General features: G+C 41.6%; 1 protein-coding gene across 6 annotated transcripts in view; it reads left to right on the forward strand.

The window, feature by feature from the left end:
- Window positions 1–5,410: 5,410 nt before the first annotated feature.
- TBC1D1 (TBC1 domain family member 1) overlaps window positions 5,411–19,656 on the forward strand; it is a 104,018-nt gene continuing 89,772 nt past the window's right edge. For 3 of the 6 annotated variants that reach the window (XM_054065449.1, XM_054065446.1, XM_054065448.1), the window contains exons 1-2: window positions 6,017–6,641; window positions 12,439–12,954. In XM_054065449.1, the coding sequence (XP_053921424.1) occupies window positions 12,538–12,954 (417 nt within the window). In that variant the 5' untranslated portion in view covers window positions 6,017–6,641; window positions 12,439–12,537. Of the gene's footprint in view, window positions 5,566–6,016; window positions 6,642–12,438; window positions 12,955–19,656 lie in introns of those variants that run through there. The other 3 variants (XM_054065450.1, XM_009566583.2, XM_054065447.1) reach the window with 2 other exon arrangements.

Raw genomic sequence — 19,656 nt, forward strand, 5'->3', positions numbered from 1 at the left:
GTCACAACTTAATCCACCCCTGAATTTTATTTTCTTCATGATAGTACTTCTTGAAACAGTTTGGCTGGAAGTAAATACATTTCATCTTCCTTACAGGCTGTGAACTTAAGTTCACAGCATATTATGAAAACCACAAGTATTATACTTGATTTGTGGAAGGATTTATTTGAGACTACTTCTACATAACAACAAATCATGCAAGTATAACAGGATTTTTCTATAAAAGAATATATAATACATATATAAGCAATTAGTTTCATGTCATACAAGTATCTGCTTAAATCTACAATTAATTCACCTATAAATTTTCTGTAAATGAAGTTTCCTGCTCACTATTTCTTTTCATAGCTCCAGTGATTGTGGCTTTTATTTTGACACATCAACCATAAGCAAACCTCATTTTACACAATCCTTGTCTAGCAGTCACTCTGAATAGCAATATTAAAATAATATTAAATTATCGTTTTTTAAGCACCCACATAAGTTTTTACAAGATTAGGGACTTTAAGTATTCTGTGGCTGAAGGCACATGCATAAATCTAAAAATTAATTGTAAATAAAAATAATCGCCAAAAACCAGTTCCCTGCCCATAAGTACAAAAGTAGTCGAGGGTAATTAAACAAAGCTGAATTGCTTTCCTTCACAGTATTTCTTTGCACTATATAAGCACGCAAATTCATCAAGGATAGTATTTCTGCTCAACTTCCAATTGGAAGCCAACATTTCTGTTTTGTATAGCAATTGCCAGGTAACTGAAACGAGGTCATGCTCCATCAGAACACCGAGCATAATGGGGTGAGCCTACTAAACTGTCCAATCATATCCTAACACCTAAGTAAAATGTAATAGAAATGATGGCATAGCAACAACAGCTTCCAAACAAAATGGAAAGCTTAAAATACTCACACAATCACTGGTAAGTAATTTTCAAATGTATTTATGGGAATGAAGCGAAAGGAGGATTAATCATGACATCTGAAATGTGCAAAAACACAGAGACAGCAGCAAGCAGGATCTGCAGCAGTAGATCAACTCTTTCTTAATTTTTTACTCATGATTGGTGGTAACAGAAAGCCTCTCGTCTACAAATATAATCACTAATGTCACTGGTGTGCATTCCTACAGCATGTGAAGCAGGCAAGTGTGCTATAATAACAGTTATCATTCAAATTTTGTTTATGAAATGTCTGGAACTATATATAAATAGCATCTGGAGATACAATGTCATTGGATAAGAATGTAGTACTTCATCCAGAACTCACTTCAGTTAAAGCACTGCAAACCAGTTAGTATCATGGCCATAATAAGGTACTAAACAAAATTACATGAGACAAATCACAAAGACTTAGACTGTTTTATATAATAGCGATAGGAATTCATCGTTTTGAGTAATCTAGAGGGAAAAGCACAGGGGCTTATAATGCAGCTGAAGCATAATGTAGGTGTTCATATTCAAATTCATAATCCAAAACGTTACTGCTCAACTGCTGCCCAACTGCAGAACAACTTGAACTCTGAAAGCATCTCGAGAGGAAACACAGAATTTCCCATTTGCCTCATAGTACTTCAAAGGGTGAATCCACAGTCACAGCAGCCCCAAGTTCTGCCCTCACACACAGCCAGGCCCATTCAACCTAAATTTGCATTCATCTAAATCCTACCCCAACTGGGATCAAGTGAGTAGATGATTCTCCTCTTTGGCCTACAAGGGAGGCTTCATTGCCTGCATGTTCTCACAGTGTGCCTTATACAAGCCTGTATATTCAGATTCTGTACAAAAGGCAGTGGTGGGGCTTTATTTGCATTTTTTTTAGTTGTAATTGGACAAAGAGATAATGGTTGAACTTTTGTTCTTTCACAGATCATGTTTGCAGGATGTGGAAAGCCCAGGCCAATTCTCCTCCTCAACCTGAAGAAGTCAATGTGGTTTGTATGTTTTAGTTAATAGGCTATTGTAAAGAAAAACTGGCCCGTGAAAGAAAAAATACAGCAATCTACTGTTTCAGAAAAATGAAAATTATATTAGGAAGTTTGGTTCTCAGGGCTTTCACTGGAATACAGGACTCCCAGTCCCTGGAACACTTGGAAGGGTTTACTTTTTAGGGACTGGGACATACAACTCCCCTTCTTGTTCTCTTCTTGTGTTCACCAATGAAACTCTCCCCTTCTCTGTAAATAACAATGTCATCAGGAAGCAGAGAGAAGCAGTGCTGCCCAGTGTAGCTGAAGGCTGTTGGTTAGGAAACTTTCATGGGAGGCAAGTTAAACACTCTCAGACTTGAGTAGAAAACAAACTGGTTTTCCTGCATCCTGGATAAACAGACACAAAAGATAGACTGACCTTTTTCTTCTTCAAATAAAGCACCTAAATACCTGCCTCCAGGAAAGCATGGATATTGAATCATGAGAATGGGGGATCACAACTTGCAGAGCTGTTAAGTGCTAAAATCAGAAAGAGAAGGTGCTTTTTATGCACAATCTCATCTTCTGTATTTCCCTGTCACTTCACATAGCTCACGAGCTATGTAACATCAAAACACCCTTCTATTGCAAGGACAGACCTTGAAGAACAGTTGCAGCTTTACCACATGGCTATTCAGAAGCACTCTTTGGTTCCATGAGCGTTATTTTTTCCCTTGTTACCACCAGTCACATGAAAGCGTGTCAGTATCTAAATTCTCTTTGTTTCATCTGACACAATTTTAAACTCTTTCTTGTGCATCGCTCTAAACTCTCTCTGCAAACAGTTTGATTTCTGTCATAGCACTGTTTTAAGTCTTTATTACTAGCACTGAAATGAATGGTCACTTACATGTACACTGCTGAATACAGTGGAGTTTGCTCCAGATGCTTACTGTGACATCTGTCTTTCTCTGCTCTATCTCATTAGTAATATGTTGTTCTTATTATGACATTTTTGTCTGTTGTTGAGCTGGTGACATATTTATTATTTTTACTACTTGGATTTTTAGTTAGTTTTAATAAAAAAGCAAACTGTTCTAAAATAAAATTATCACAAAATGTTGGAAATACTACACTAAAATCTCCATTCTTCCTGAGGCACTCAGATGCTGTAATTCTACCCCACCTTATCAACAAGTGTTATAGAAATTGGCTGGATTAAACAGGTAATGAGTGGCTGTTCCCAAAGAGTTTTTCAAGTTGTTGCCAGTATATATGAGAGAGATCTATGGTTTGCCAAATATAAACACTTCAGGTTTGTTTTGCCTCCTGTTAGCTGTAAGGAAATGTCTTATATCTACTTGAATGAAAACAGGGGACTTTTCTCAAAGTAAGAGTGTTGTCCTTAGCTGGGATGATTGAAAAAGGTAACATAGGCACGGTTTGCAGAGCTGGCATTCTTATTCCCAAGGAAAGTAAAGGATATCAGTGAAAAGCAGCACTTGTACCTATACCCATTTCTGAGGCAAAGCAGCAAACCCTGAACTGAGTACAGATTGGGAACAAGTGCTCTGAGGGAGCTGCTGTGTTCATACTTTGATTCAACACATCACCAACCCTATAAAAGCACATCTAGCAAGCAGGAGATGGGTAGATAGAACCGCTTTGCAAGCAGGGGATATGCTTACACATCAAAACATGACTTGTTTTTCATAATCTGAGGCAACACTGTGCTTGCATTTGACAGCTTGCTTGACCGTTCCCCTTGCAGCATAGCTCAGCTCATGTGCAGCAAATTTCCTTGAGAAAGCTTGGATCCTACAAATGTGCGCAGGCTCAGAAGTAAGTAAAGCAGTGCTCTTACTGCCAAGAAGACTTGAAATTAATTAAGTGCAAAAAGTGTTTTCAAAACACTAATGTAGGGTGCCTTCTTCATCAGAAAAGAGGAGTATAATTAGTTTGCAGATGACACTAAGCTGGGAGGAAGTGTTGATCTGCTTGAGGGCAGGGAGGCTCTCCAAAGGGATCTGAACAGGTTGGACCGACAGGCTGAGACCAATGGCATGAGGTTTAACAAGGCCAAATGCTGGGTTCTGCACTTGGAGCACAACAACCCTATGCAGTGCTACAGACTAGGAGAAGAGTGGCTAGAAAGCTGCCTAGAGGAGAAGGACCTGGGGGTATTGATCAACAGCAGACTGAATATGAGCCAGCAGTGTGCCCAGGTGGCCAAGAAGGCCAATGGCATCTTGGCTTGTACCAGAAACTGTGTGGCCAGCAGGTCCAGGGAGGTTATCCTGCCCCTGTACTCGACACTGCTGAGATGGCACCTCGAATACTGTGTTCAGTTCTGGGCCCCTCACAACAAGAAGGATGTTGAGGCTCTGGAGCGTGTCCAGAGAAGAGCAACAAAGCTGGTGAGGGGGCTGGAGAACAAGTCTTATGAGGAGTGGCTGAGGGAACTGGGGTTGTTTAGCCTGGAGAAGAGGAGGCTGAGAGGAGACCTTATTGTTTTCTACAACTACCTGAAAGGAGGTTGTAGAGAGGAGGGAGCTGACCTCTTCTCCCAAGTGACAGGGGACAGGACAAAAGGGAATGGCCTCAAGCTCCGCCAGGGTAGGTTCAGGCTGGACATCAGGAAAAAATTTTTCACGGAAAGGATCATTGGGCACTGACAGAGGCTGTCCAGGGAGGTGGTGGAGTCACCATCCCTGGAGGTATTTAAAAGACAGGTAGACGAGGTGCTCAGGGACATGGTTTAGTAGCAGATAAGGCATGGTTGGACTCAATGATCTAAGAGGTCTTTTAAGCTAGTGATTCTATGATTCATTCCTCATCCTCTCTGGCAACTGATAGATCAACTTGTGCCAACCTTCACAGCAATTTTACATAGATATACATATATATATAGGCATGTGTGTGCATGGGAGAAGCTCGAGGAAGGTGCAAAGGCAGCTCAGAGCAGCTGAGCCCGCAGGAGTGCTTGACCGCCTCAGATCCAGCTTTCTGGGTGCCTTTCCCTTTCAGAACGGCTTCTTCTTGGGGCTACAAGGATGAGCCGAGGGCTGTAGCACCTCCCATACAAGGACAGGCTGAGAGAGTTGGGGTTGTTCAGCTGGAGAAGTGAAGGCTCAGAGGGAATCTTATAGCAACCTTCCAGTACCTGAAGGGGCTACAGGAAAGCTGGGGAGGGACTGTTTACAAAGGCTTGTAGTGACAGTACAAAGAGCAATGGGTATAAACTGGAGAGGGGAAGATTTAGACTAGACATAAGGAGGAATTTTTTCACAATGAGGGTGGTGAGGCACTGGCACAGATTGCCCGGGGAAGCTGTGGACGCCTGGAGGTGTTGAAGGCCAGGATGGATGGGGCCTCGGGCAGCCCAGTCTGGTGGGAGGTGTCCTGCCCATGGCATGAGGTTCGGAACTAATGACCTTTGAGGTCCCTTTCAACTCAAACCACTCTATGACTGATCCTCTTTTCCTTCGGCGCCCCGTCCCGCCCCGCGCTCCTCCCGGGTGGCTCCGCCAGACGACGGTGACACAGTTCGGTGCGGGCGGGGCCGCGGGGGGGTCTGGGCTCCCGCCCCGCCCGGCGCTATTTGTGCCCGCGGGCGGCCCGGCCCGGCCTCAGCGGGGGGAGCGGCGGCCCCTCTCGCCTCGGTGAGTGGGGCGGGCAGAGCTGGGCGGGAAAAGAAAGGAGAGAAAGGAAAGCGGGAGAGCGGATTCTCTCGAGCTTTGAGGAAGTGAAGGACTTGAGTCGAGCGATTGGGCGCCCGGGGCGGCGGGAGACTCGGGCCCGCCGGGGGAGGGAGGTGCGTGCGGGGCGGCCGGTCCCGAGCCCCAGGGCGGGGCGGGGCGTGGGGGGAGGATCCAGAGCTCCGGCGGGGCAGCGGCGGGTCCCAGTGCCGTGGGGGGGCGAGCCCCCTGTGTGAGGACGGGGGGTCTCGAGCTCCGGGGCGGGGAAGGGCGGTGTCGGGGGGTCCCGAGCCGCTGGTGGGGGAGGAGGGCGAAGGATTCCGAACCCCCTGGAGGGAAGGTGTCGGGGGATCCCAAGCCCCTGGGAGGGTGTATGGGGGGGTGGAAGGGTCCCGAGCCCCTGGGGGGTGAAGGGGAGTTGGGGGGATCCTGAGTCCCTGGAGAGAGTGTCGGGGGGTGCCGACCCCCGGGGCGTCGGGCGTCGGTTCCCGAGCCCCGGAGGGGGGACGGCGGTGGCAGCGGGTACCGCGTTTCGACGGGACGGGGCGTCTCGGCTCGTCTCGAGCTGTGTCCCTTGGGAATGACCCACAGCCCCGTTTGAATTCGATCCGAGAGCGCCCCGGCCTGACTGCCCGGAGTGCTTTCTGTCACTCCTGCCTGCGCGCTCCTCTCCGCCGGGTGTCACCTGCCCCGGGGCTCCACGGGGGTACGAACGACCTTCTCTGCGGCTCAGTTTACCCCGAGCATCCGCAAGCACCAGCTTTGTGGCCCTTTAAACGCGCGTCCTGAGTTAAGGAGGGAGCGATCTCTTCAAACTGCATTCGCCAGAGGGAGGAAACAAACGTAGCTCCTCGTGCGGGTTTGAAAAGATCGAGGCTGCTGTGTTGTATTTGGGAGAGAGGCGGATCTGCTGCAGGAACCTTTAGTTGTGCAGATGGTGGGATTTGTGCCGGCCGCTAAGCCCGGAGATTGAATGGAACATCGTGGGTCAAAAGTAATAAAAAATTTACATCTCCTGAATCGCAAATACCTCTGAGCTGGTGAGTGTGATTATACTTTCAAGGGTTGTGAGTACCTAAATATAAAATCATCACAGCTTGCTTTATAAAAATGCTGAAAGTTAACATGCAGAAGCAGAAATGCTTGCAGGTGAGAAAAATGACAGATTGGAAGGAATGTGAAACACATCCAGTGATATGTGGATGGCAACACTTTTTTTCACTTTGTAATTTGGTTAACTGAAAAGTTGGATGCAAGTACTTTGGATGTAGATGTGCAATTGAGTAGAAAGGAATGGCATTCAGAATGCAATTTACTTAACAAGGTCTCTTTTGCAACAAGTTTTTTTTTAGTGCATTTTAGTGGTAGAACAGCCCAATATTTTGTTCAGGTCAGTATGAGGCTAAAATATCCAAGTTCTAGCCTCATTCATCACCATATTGATTTCTGTGGACTTTTGTTAAGGAAATGGCAACAGGTATAAAGAGCAGCAACAGTGAGCTAGTTTCTCCATTTGATAGTGGATTATAAACTTGTATGTTTATAATCGACAACATATTACCATTTTGCTGGAATATTTTTTATTAAAAGTATTTTTAAATTTTTTTAACCTGTTTGACAAGTGATATAAATTCTGGCTATATCGGTAAATACTTTATATACGATTGTTACCATGAAATGAAATTATTTGCTCAGAGTACCTTGTGGAGTATTATCCAGGGCCACATCTGAAGCTGCTAAAGGCATTGAAAAGAATCCTGCGAAAGTCAGCATTTAATGCATGTATATGAAAAAAAAGAATGGAAATTAAAAATAATTTTAGAGGTGAATTGACTTCTGGACTTGTACGTGCTGTTGCCTACAGCAAACCGTAGCTCCAGAAGGAAAAAGCAGGTAATAAGTAGCTGTAAGATAGAAAGAACAGCCTTGTCACAGAAGGGCACATTATGATTCCAAGTGCTAGTTTGAGTTAAACTGAACCATTCGGAAACTGAGAGCAACCTGTGGTTATGATATATAAACAATCTTATTTAACTGTAGAAAATAGGCCAAAAATGTTGTTTGAAGCACCAAGAAAAAGAGAAAGCCTGCAACTAGCTGTCCCATAAAACAATTTAATGGATACTGTGTTGTGGTACCAGAGAAGAGAGTAATTTCATGCATATTGATGGGAATGTAAAAGAACCCCTTCTCAGCAGTGACCATATACCTATCACATATTCTCATTTGTGTCTTTCTATATATCCTGCTAGGTGGACAGAGAAACCTCTTGGAGGTAGTGAAGACAATGCAAATCTCAGTCAGGGATCAGACTGAGAGGGAGAGCAGTGGTATTTAGTTCTGGCTTGCGTTCCAGAGCTCTGGCTGCAGGCCAGTGCTCCTCATAATCCTCAAGTAGTATGATATTTCTGCTAAAATAATCAGCAGTGAAGTGCAGTCCGTACTGGTGCCTCTGGTTCCATTTGTCAGCAGGGTTCAGCACTAATGCCATGCAGAGAAGAGCTGAACAGATTTGTGCTCTTTAAGACGAGCTGTTTTTCATAATACCTTGATATATGATTGGAAGTTTTGCTTATCCTCTTGGAGGGGAGAGAGAAAACTGACTTACAGGAAAAAAAAATCTGTTGTCAGCTCAGCAGCCTAATGTGGAGTAACTGCACAGTTGTCTCTCAGATAAGCTGCAAAGGCCGAGGAAGCTGGGATCTTTGTTTGACAAATCACATGTTAGATTCATCATTTAATTCATTGATGTGTGGAAGCTCTGGCTGCTTCCTTGCTTGATGCATCTTTTTAACTTGTCAATGCTGCTATGGGTCCCAGCACTCCAGCTGCTACCAAGCCAGGGGATGAGCTGCAGGAGAGTGAAGGATTGCTTAGGTCAATAGTTACTTTTCTGCACAATAGTTAGTTTTCTGCACAAGAGACTGAAACTTTTAGCCGCATTTCTGCATTGAACTTAATCCACTCCAGAAGAAACAACAGAAGGCGGCTAACTCTTCACCACTGTTGCAGTTCCTGCTTTTTTTTTGTTCTTTATATGTATTCTTTTGGTTTAGAACAATCTCTGTCCCTTCTCTGCCTTTTTTTTTTCTCTCTGTTTGCTTAAGTCTATCTGCCTGGCCTTCCCCTGGCTGCCAAAACCTGATTGCCAGTGTCCCACTCTTCCAGGTTAATAACAGTCTGTTCTCTGTACCCCACAAGACTCTCCCTCCTAACTTCACTGTTGACCTGGCCCCATCCAACCTAGAGCATGCACATTGTCCTCAAAATAAAGTATTTCCTCTCTTGAGAGAAGGTGAATTTTGAGGATTGCTGTGCTGCATGATGCACAGGGAGAACCTGGGGTCCATAATGGCAGAGGTAGTTATGTTTGTAGCGGCCCCCTTCACGCTGCCCTGCCATCACCCTGACTTGTCTCTGTCACTTTAGCTTTTGGTGACATAAAAAGATGAGAATACAACTTAATTTAGGAGAACAAAAGCCTGATATACGTGTTGTTTGTTTTAAAACACAGTATCGGATTTTGCTGGAACAGGACTAGTGTTGGATGCTTTGTAAGACCACTGCCCACTTGTGAGGAGTGGTTGGGTTGATGACGGTGAAGGAGAAGTTGCGGACAAAGAACACACGTATGTTCCCATGTGTATCTTTTGCATTAGTGAGTCAGTCTAGTGTTGCCTGGTATAGAAGGTGTGGTTAGATTTATTAATGTGGTTTGTGTGAATATCATTTATGCCACAGTTTACCTGGCTGTTTTTATGCTGATGGAGTCAATACAGCTAAATCAAAGCAGGTTGAAGAGTGGCAACATTAAAATTGCTCAGACAGTAGCAAAGCTGTCAGCTGAGGAGTGCCACCGAAGCTCTTCTCAGCTCTGAGTGCAAGGGCAATGGAGATCCTTCAGAAGGTGCTGACTGAGGGTAGAAAGAGGACCTGTCCCAGTAATGTGAGCGCTGGGAGTATGACCACAGATATTCAGCCTGCTTGCAGAGCGAAGCCTGGCAGTCTTCTCCCAGCCTAGAGTTAACAGACCTGAATGGCTCTTGGAGCTGTCAAGGGCCGGTCAAAGGCTGGGTGGAAAGAAACAAGAGGGCAACTTCATTTTTATACCTCTTATATTCTGTCTTGGATTAAAGGTGAAATAAGCATTTGCTTTGGAGAGTTAATCAGTGAGATGTCTGGGAGGAAGAGAAAACTTGTTTGAGCCTATTGTACTAATATGGATGGTAAATGGGTTTGGTGCCTGCAGAGCCAAGTTTTGGAGAGGATAGACTGGGTGGCGGCAACCAGAGAAGCAAGAATTCTGAGTAGTGGAGTCAGGGCAGACAGAGATGGGCTCAGAGCATGGGCGCTCTTTGGCCGTAATGTGTGCTTAATTTTATGGCCAGGAATAGGCCTATTAAGATGAACAGAACTATTTTTATGTCTAAATTAAGCATGTACATAATGCTTCATAGTCTTGAGGTAAAACCTAGTCTTAGTGTAGTCTTAAAGGACATTAACACCGGCAGCATGAAATTGATATAGTTTCTGGTGGGATTTCCATGTAAATTAAGATAAGGATGACAGGAGGAGAAAACAAAAAATGGCTGGAAAAGGAAGATAGAACATGTGGAAGGGTAACATACATAACAGTATGGCTTAGATAGGGAGACCTTTTGATACTGCTAAATTTCTACTCTGAGAATCTGCACTTTTAGCCCCACCCAACATTAGGGAAAAAAAAATACCCGGCATTCTAACATCTAGTTAACTGTGTAGATTTAGTATTAACTGTTTTTCTTTAGAAACAACAAATGCAGACATTGGAGTATTTATGCTGTTGACTTTGGAAGTTAAAAAGAGATGAATGCCAAGAAGCTCTGCATTTATATGAAATACATTCCAACAGTACAATGTTTGTTGGGAATATGACAGAGTATCGACCTGTTTTAAAAACACTATTCAATCCTTAGAGTAAGCATGCAAGATAATGTATTATATTGTGATATTTGTTCCTGTTTGTGGCTGCAGTGCCTTGTAAGTCTGGGGTAAAAGAGCTTGATAGATAGTGGTACTCCAAATGAACTTATCTTCCTTGAAAAGTTGATTTAAACAAGGATGACTTTATTATATTTTTACATGCATTTTATTTAATTGCATTTTTTAAAGAAGAGTTCTGAGAAAACACAATTGAGAAATTAGTTACAGAAGTATGTGACTAGCAGGTCATAATCTGTGTGGTAGCTCAGTTTTTCCATTTTCAACTAAGAAGGGAGTTTTCTTAGATTTTCTTATCCTGAGATGATTATATATGCCACTAAATGATGAGAATACTAACAGCTAAAACTCAACACACACACACACACACACACACACACAAGCACACAAAGGTTTACAAAAAGGCTTTTAAAAAAAATGTTCTGCACATCTAGAATGGTACTTCTAATGATTTCTTTAAGTAATGTCTTTAAAATCTACTATAGGATTCTCTTGCTAAACTTGGCATCCTTGGACCTAGTACTGTTGTCACAGGGTTCGTTTGTCAAAAGGTGCACAAGTTCTGAAACAATGAAAGTACCCAAACACATGGTTTCTGCAGTTCTCTTGTTTTTGCAGCTTGCCAGTTATTGCAGAAACATTTTTCTCAACTTGGGCATTTGTAAATTGGTTGCATTTTAAACATTTATTTAGTTCAAAATGAATTTCCATCTTTTATTTTTTTTAAGTTTGTTTTTTTATCCTAGAATTTCCTTTAATTTTCAACAAGGTGAAGCTCTGCTAGAAACACAGTTTGAAAATATTTTTACAAGGACAAATAAAGGACAAAGTTTAATGAAAACTCATTAGAAAAATACTGCTGGTTTTGATCATGTTTGTGGATGAACAAAGACAAGAAATACTGTCGTCGCAGTAAACAAATGTCATTTATTAAATACTTGTTCAAATATAATTAAAAATGTTTTGTAAAGAGGTCTTAGGACTGCTCATGTTGTTTTTAATAGGTCTTTTCATGGGAAACTCTCATAAGGCTGAGGGTAAACTAGTGTCATGCTATTTAAACATAGGCAATTATAGGCCTGTCAGCTTCTCATCAGTCTCGCACAAAATAAGGCAACAGCTGAAACCCAGTTCAATTAATGAGGAGTTGAAACATTGTAGTATAACAAATGCCAGTCTGTGTGTTTTCATAGACTATATTTTGCAAAATAATTGTTAAGATAAATGCAGTTATTGTATCTTTTTACTAAAACTACTAATATGTAATAACAGTAGAATAATAGATGCTGGATGTGACAGGATTATGACAGGGTTGTATGTAACTTTGTTCCAATTAATATTTTAAGAAATGAAAATGATACAATATCAATGTGGCAAACATTAAGTATTGCTGGCTGGCTGACATGCTGTAAAATGCAGTAATGAATTGTGAACCATCATCTGTTTTTCAGTGGGATGCTGTAAGGGTTGCTGCTCATCTCTGCTATCTGACAGGTTTATCAGTGATCAGTCAGTTGACTGATGCTGGCTTTTTCAGATGACAACAATTTCTGGGGTGTTATTTAACAAAAAAGTCTCTTTGATAATAGCCCATGATAATTTGGCAAACTATACTCGAGCAGACAATTCCATGTTTGTAGCCAAATACAAAATCATCCACCTATGAACAAGAAAGATAACCTGTTTTTTTTCTTTGTTTCTCCTCCAAATGTGAAGGTAATGCAGAAATGTGGTAGATGGGCCATGGTGGATGATCAGTATGTCTCTTAGGATGTTAAGTTGTTAAATATTTTTGTTACTGATAGTTTGTTTAAAATGGGCTTCTAGTACCTACATGACTATTTCTTTTTCTTTCAGAACTCTTCTGTTCCTTAATCAAAGGAACCATCCAGATACTATCATTCCATGGAACTGAAATATTGGTGAATTAGTCCAGGTTCCCTGAAGGCCTCTAAAATGGAGCCCATAACGTTCAAAGTTAAAAAGTATCAAACACCTCCTGATTTCTCAGCAAGTTTCAGTCTCCAGCTTGTTGGTTCTCTGCCAGTGCATTCCCTAACCACCATGTCAATGCTGCCTTGGATTGTGGCAGAGATCCGAATGCTCAGTACAAAGTCTTCCAAAGAAGAACCTAGTGTCAGCCAAATCCGTCTTTATGTTTCACCAGCAAGTTTGCGATGTGAACCAGACACAGGGAAAATCCAGCAGTGGGATCCTTTGATTTATTCAAGTTTGTTTGAATACAAGCCACAGCATGTCCACAAACTGATTCACAACAGCCACGATCCGAGCTACTTTGCTTGTCTGATAAAGGATGAGGCAGCAAATCAGCGAAGTATCTGCTATGTATTTAAAGCTGATGATCAGACAAAAGTAAGTAAAAAGGAAAAAAACCAAAGCAAGTACTCAATAGTACTGCAGAGTTTGTCTTTCTTTTACTGTCATGTGTTTCATAGGGTTTGACGTAAATGTGGAAGAGTCAATGCTACTTCTTTTAAAATGGAGTTGCTTTTGTGCTGTTTGAAACTTTTTGCTGCAGTGTAAGATCTTAGGGATGATATTTACAATTAGAGAATGGATATCATTAAAACGTAGCAACAAGCATCACTTAATTGATTTTTATGGTTCAGTTGAGTTTGAACTGTTCAGTATGCCAAGTGAAAGATGTGTAAATCTCCTAAAGGATCAGAGCCTGAATTTCATCAGCTTAAAAAACACTTTGGGATATAGGCTGAAATCTTGGCCCTCAAGTCGGTGCAAGTTTTTCTGTTGAAGTCACAAGGGCTTGGATTTCACCCTTGAGTCACTGAACTTTATCTAATCCTACGGTCAGATGTCTCAAATTTCTATTTTCCTGAGTTGAGACCTATGTGAGTGGGAAATAGAGATACCTCCTTTCTCAGAAGGAGGAGGGGGTAGGGCAGAGCCTCCATGTCCAGCATATCTCCAACCACAGGACACTGTGTTAACTTCTTCCTAGCTCTGTAATCCACAGAGCCTGGCACGTGGCACCAGAGAATGGGAGAGGGTCCGCAGTGCACTGCTGTGACTATGACATGTCATGAGACAGGAATTGGGGTGCAGGCATCTCTCACTGTCGGTGAGATTTGGCTACATCTGCATTCCCTGGGAGAAAGTAGTGTCATTGCTGAAAAGGTGGAAGCACTAAAAATAATCAGTCTCTTTTTTTTGTTTGAGAGTAATGTAAGACAGTAATTCTCATGAATGAGTAAGGTGAGTAGGATTTGGCACAAACAATAGTGATCTACTGGGAAGAAAACAGTGACATACCCTTCACCTCTTGAGTATAGCCTCTAATTATAATATTGGAAATAAGCATCTTGCTACATACTGCTTGCTTGAGTCATAGATGTTCTATTTAAGCACCTTGAAGATATTCTGTGAGTATACACTGCACGTGGGATTTGTGTCAACCTGCCCAATAGCAAAACATTGTACAGTTACAAATCCATGGTCTCAAGCTTGAGCTCAAAACATATGGACACAGCTTTAGTTAAATCCCCTTTACTCTCCATCCCACCCCCCTATCCCCCCCCCCCATTAAAAAGACAGTTCTGGTAAATTAGAAGGCACATCTGTTGTAAACTGTGAGCATTCAAGTGAAAAATCCTGTCAAGTTAAAACATAGAAATTTATTTATGTAATGGAGCAGAAATAAGGAATAGATGTTATAGGACTTAACACTGAATAGAAGCTCGTAAATGCATTTTGCAGTTTGCTTATGCACTTGTTTCTGTGGCTTACAGGATTATGGTTAAAACGCAACACTGATCACCTCCAGTACATTTGCATTTGCAACAAAAGCTTGAAGTACTTTTTCATCATGTTTGATCAAATTCCTGGAAATGTTTGAAATGAAAAAGCAGAATAAGATGCTAGTTAAATCTGCAGCTGTATCTATATGTTTTCAGAGATAATATCCAGAATTTTTGGATGCCTATTTTAACTGCTTATCTCCAGATTCACACAAATATCTGTCCTTTCAAAAACTACCCTCCACCACAAAGAGAAATTGAATTCTTGTCTCTTAACTTGCTTTGATTGCAAGGATTGTTTCTCTTGACTTTTTTGCAAGCTCAGTTCCTTGTTAGGTAGGTATCTAATCAGCATTTGTGGATCTATTTTTTAACAAAAGAATGATGGAAATGCCAAGTGTTCTTACCTTTTAAAGTGAAGCCTTGCTTCTTTTGCTGTAATCCGGTGCAATTGCTTATTAATCTACCCTTTTAAGTCAGTCTTTTATTCTTTATAGGGTGTTGTTACTCTGCCCTGGTTACTGTCATAGAATGCCTTGTAGCTAATCGGTATTTATGTATTTATCGAGAGGAGTGAACTGATGTTACCTGTTTTGCAGATGTCAGCTTGCAAGGACAAGAGTGTATTGTATATCTTTGTTACAAACTGAGGGAGCTGTTTGTTAAAAAAGAGTGAGTTGGAAGGAAGAATTTAGCACTACGTTGAGCAGCTTATGTTCAGCTTCAGAAGAAAAGAATATTAGAAACTGGACCTTTGCAGCCTGTGTGACTCCTGTGCTGGCACTCTTGCTTTTGAGGACTTTTTTTTTTTCTATTTGTTTCAGCTTTGTCAAAGAGATGCTGTAGTCTGGGTTGATTCAGTCACAGAGTTCACATGTTCATAGCAACACTTTCCCCTGCAACCTTGGGCATCCAAAATTCTGTGATAATGGCACTTCATCTATTTTTACTTGAGCCTCAGCCATGGTTAATAATTACGATAATATTGTAAACTGCAAGAGCCACAGTTCTTTATATCTGCATAGATACATCTGTAGTAGGGCTATATTTGACAAAATATTTTCCGATTAGGTCAGGTCTGACTGAGGATTTGAAGTAGAAGGTATTTTGTGGCTTTGCCAATAAGTTCTGAGTATATCTACACCTTAGGATAAGTAGAATAAGAGACGGCAGAAGGACATCTGTGGGAGAAGCAGGCTAGGAAGATTAGTATGTTGAGATGAAAGCAGGCAAGTAGAAGACTAAAGAGTGAATGCCTTTGAAGAGGAGGACAAGAAAATTGAGCTTCATGCAGAAAGAGAAAAAGTGCGGGATGTGGTAGAAAGCATAGGAAACCAGGAATGGTTAGGTGTTTAGTATCAGCATTGCAGATAGACTGTAGTCCATTGGCTGTAGTTGTACTCCTTTACATATACAAATTGAGCAAGAACTTATACTTGATTAGCAAGGGATTACCTTACTGTTTAATATGAAACCATTGGGAGATGATTTTTTTTCTGGGTAATAGTTAGCTAAAATCTAGAATTGACGGGGATGTTGCATACAGTGTTTTTCCTGGATGTATATACAGGTTCATCATTCTTCCATTACGAACATATCCACTTTAGAGAAGAAATCAGTAGACAGGTAGTTAATATTAAATAGTGTCAGGATTCTTTGCAAGGAATTCTTTGTTCTGCCCTTCTTTAGAAGTGAAATAAAAGGCAGTGCCCTGTTGTGGTCTTTGTCTTCACTCTGTAGGATCTTGTGTAATTGTTTCCATTGCATCATCATGGCAGCATATGGGTCACTTTCCCTGCTGGTATAGGGAAAGTAAGTAGGGAAGGATGAAAGAGGCTTTCCTGGAGAACTGCTCCTTGGAACATTACTTGAAAACAATCCCATACGTATAAAGATCATTGCCCTCCGCTTAGTACTAAAAGGACAGGAGCCTAGGTAGAGCTTCTTTTATGGGTTAGAGTTCCTTTTTCATGCAGATCTGTCAGACTTGGGATCTGGAGCCTTTCTTAACCTCAGTAAGTTTCCACTAGTTACACTAATGGAGTTTCCACTAGTGGAGTTTATTATCTCTTCATCCTCATTCAGTGAACATCCTGTTGGGGTCTCATGATTAATTTCTGCCTGAGGGTGGGGTTGAAGCATTCATGCATATTCTTTGTAGGTATTCAGGAATGGAGCTGGATTCAGTTATATTATCTGCAGAGAGCTTATGAAGACCACTAATAGGTCATAGATGGGGATTATATATACTGTGTTCAGTAGTGGTGGTGGAAGCTGAGGAGAAACTAACCTTCCAGTAAATCTATGCTTGCAGGATATTACCTTCATCATAAGAGCACAGCCTTGTTGAATGGTTTGGGCAGAGTGCTTGGGAACTGTAGGGGTAGGATGGCTTAAATGAAAACATGCATGCTACTATCCTATGTATCTTCCCAAAGGCTTCTAGTCTGACACTTGCTTATGTTCAGCAGAAATGTGATGCAGTTGACATTATTGTTGATGTTGAAAACTGTGTACATTAAAAATTATTTGCATTTTCATTCTACACTTGTGATGTGGTAGTTCAAAAGTGTTTGGAACTGGAAGTAATGTGTGGTGTTTCCTTCATGAGCTCATTCTCAGCTGACACAACTCTGCTTTCCTTCTGTAGGATACCTTGCTTTAGCAGATCATCCACTCTGAGGATGAAAGAGATAAATAATGAGAAGCTAATGTCCTACTGTCCCAGGATATCCCTCTTCAGCAGATACAAAGCAGCCAAAACAGAAGAGTAATTTCTGTTCTTGTTTTCAGTTTAGAGAAGTAATTCTGTATGTTGTTATGTGGATCTTTCTTTAGTGCCAGAAGCTCCTTGTTCATCCGTGCAGGCATTTTTACTTGACTTCCTGGTTGTTTGGAGGGACTGTTCTTGAGCTTGAAGGATGCGATCTTTGAAAAACTAGCTTCCTTGGACCCTCTTCCCTCCAGGGCTTCCATGGTACTTTTTCCAGTAGATTCCCAAAGAAGCCAGAATCAGTTCTTCTGAAGCTCAGGGCTGTAATCTTGCTTTTTATGTGGCTTCTCAGGATCCTGAGCCCCACCATGTCCTAGTCACTGCAGCCAAGGCTGCTTTCAACCTTCATATCCCAGGCGAGCCCTTCAATTTTGGTAGGTATGAGGTACAGCAGAGCATGCGTCTTCATCACCTCCTCTGTCACTTGGGCTGTGAAGTTGTAATTCATATTCTCCAGGAATTTGCTGGATTGCTTATGCTCTGCTCTGTTATACCTTCAGCTGATACTTGGGTGGCTGAAGACCCACATCAGAACCAGGATCTACGAACACAAGGCTACTTTTAGCTATCTGTAGAGTGCCTCATCCACCTGTTCTTCCTGGTCACAGGGTAAATTAAATTCCTGTATGCAGAGCAAAAGTCAGCAGACAGCACTGTCACATTTTTTAGTGAAGCAAATGCTCAGAATGTTTGAAAGTTTCTTCTTTTTTTCTTTCTGTGTTGAGAACTGGAGGTTCAGAGGATTTGAGGGAGTTTCTAGAAACCTGAGCCTCGTATCTTGTAAGGAGAAATATTTCTGTGACATTATCAATGACACATACAGAAATAGAGTATGAAAAAATGTCAAAAGTTCAGTTCAGGTTTTGAAAGGGTTAAGTTCAGTAAGGTTATTTTTTTTTCCCCCCAAGAGTCTGCACACAAGTTGTTACAACAGCCAGTAATACACATTTGTGTTTACCAGAGCTGTTAATACTATAACGGCAAAACACTGGATAGAACTGCTCTTGTCTGTTTTATAGAGATATATTGTCCTGATTTGAGCAGAATCACAGCTGCATAAGATGTGTAAGTCTGCTTGCTTCTTCTAAATCTTCATTCTGTAGTGTCACAAATCAGGCATAGCTTTTGGGCCAGGAATGGAGCTTTTGGCAGCTGCAGGCACTTTGCCATACGAATGGCAGCGCCTATATGGCTGCAGCGGACTGGGATATCTGCCTGAGACTTGAGCCTGCCGACAGACTTTGCTTGTGCCAAATCTGCCCCACAGCAGACAAAGATAAGTCCCTTTCCCCGAAGTACTACTAAAATGTAGCACTTGCTCTATTGTTGAGCTGTTTGGTTACAACAGTGATCTCTCTTTGGTCCGACTGCTTTAAGTTACTACATTTTTAAACAACCTTCACCTATTTTTATGAGTTACAATAGCTTATGCACTTAAGTAGATCATGCTGTATTACCTGGAATGCAGTACTCTCTGTTACATGTTGTTTGTGATCTGATTATGTACTGGAGAAGCTGGTTTCAGATAATCAACACTTAGCTCTATGTGAGGCTGCACAGCGCCTATGTTGTGAGTGAACTTCACATTATTCATCTATAAAAGGAATGGCAGGGGTCCAGTGAACTCCAAAGCAGTTGTTGTGAGGCTTAGCTTCGTGACTGAGGATTCTTACACAACTTGTTTTTACATTGCACTCTAAGATATGGCCTCACTAAGTATTTCATTTTTAGTAGCACTATTTCCCTTTCTTAAAAGAATTCAGGCATGGTAATTTTAAAGATGGAGGTGATCTTTTTCTACTGCATTTTACTGCTTGATGAGACTAGGGAGATTAAAAAATGTTTATTCTTTTGCAAAAAGCATAAAACACACACAAAAAAAGAGGGAACTGGACTTATTTCAGTGCAACTGAGAGCTTAATGAGGCTATATTCTGCGTCCCATTTGTATGCATCTTTGGGGTTTTTTTGATGGAATCTACGTAATTGCAAGCTGCTAGCACTGCTTTTTGGTTTAGAAAGTTTCTCCCATCTCCCAGATGCTATCTGAAGAAATTAGTGTAAAAAGCAGAAGGAAAACCAAAGTGCAACAGAACAAATAAAAAAAATCCAATACACATACATAGTCCAGTATATAAAGTAGGTCAAAGTTTAGCTGTGTAAATCTTAATAGCGTGTCGTGTGTAATGCAAACAGTCAGCTGTGCTTTGCACACTGTCACAGTTAATCAGGTTTTATGTTCATCCTGAGCCTAGGTCATAACTGTAACTACACTAACTATATCTTGAGATCTGTTCAAAGGATTCATGTATTTGAGCTCTTTTTTCAGGGGTCTTTAGCAGCCAATGCCTCTGTCCCTAGAAATATTATCCCAAGCCTTTATGGGGCTCTTGTCAGACCATATAGTGACTTTGTAATATTCTGGCTCAGCTAAGTGCTCCTTGGTTCACCCTCATTTTATAAGAAATACTGTGCGATTTCCCTCAACCCCGTGTGTGTGATTGCTACACGGAGGACATAATTTGTG

Source organism: Cuculus canorus, chromosome 4, assembly GCF_017976375.1.
Source record: "Cuculus canorus isolate bCucCan1 chromosome 4, bCucCan1.pri, whole genome shotgun sequence".
NCBI lineage: Eukaryota > Metazoa > Chordata > Aves > Cuculiformes > Cuculidae > Cuculus > Cuculus canorus.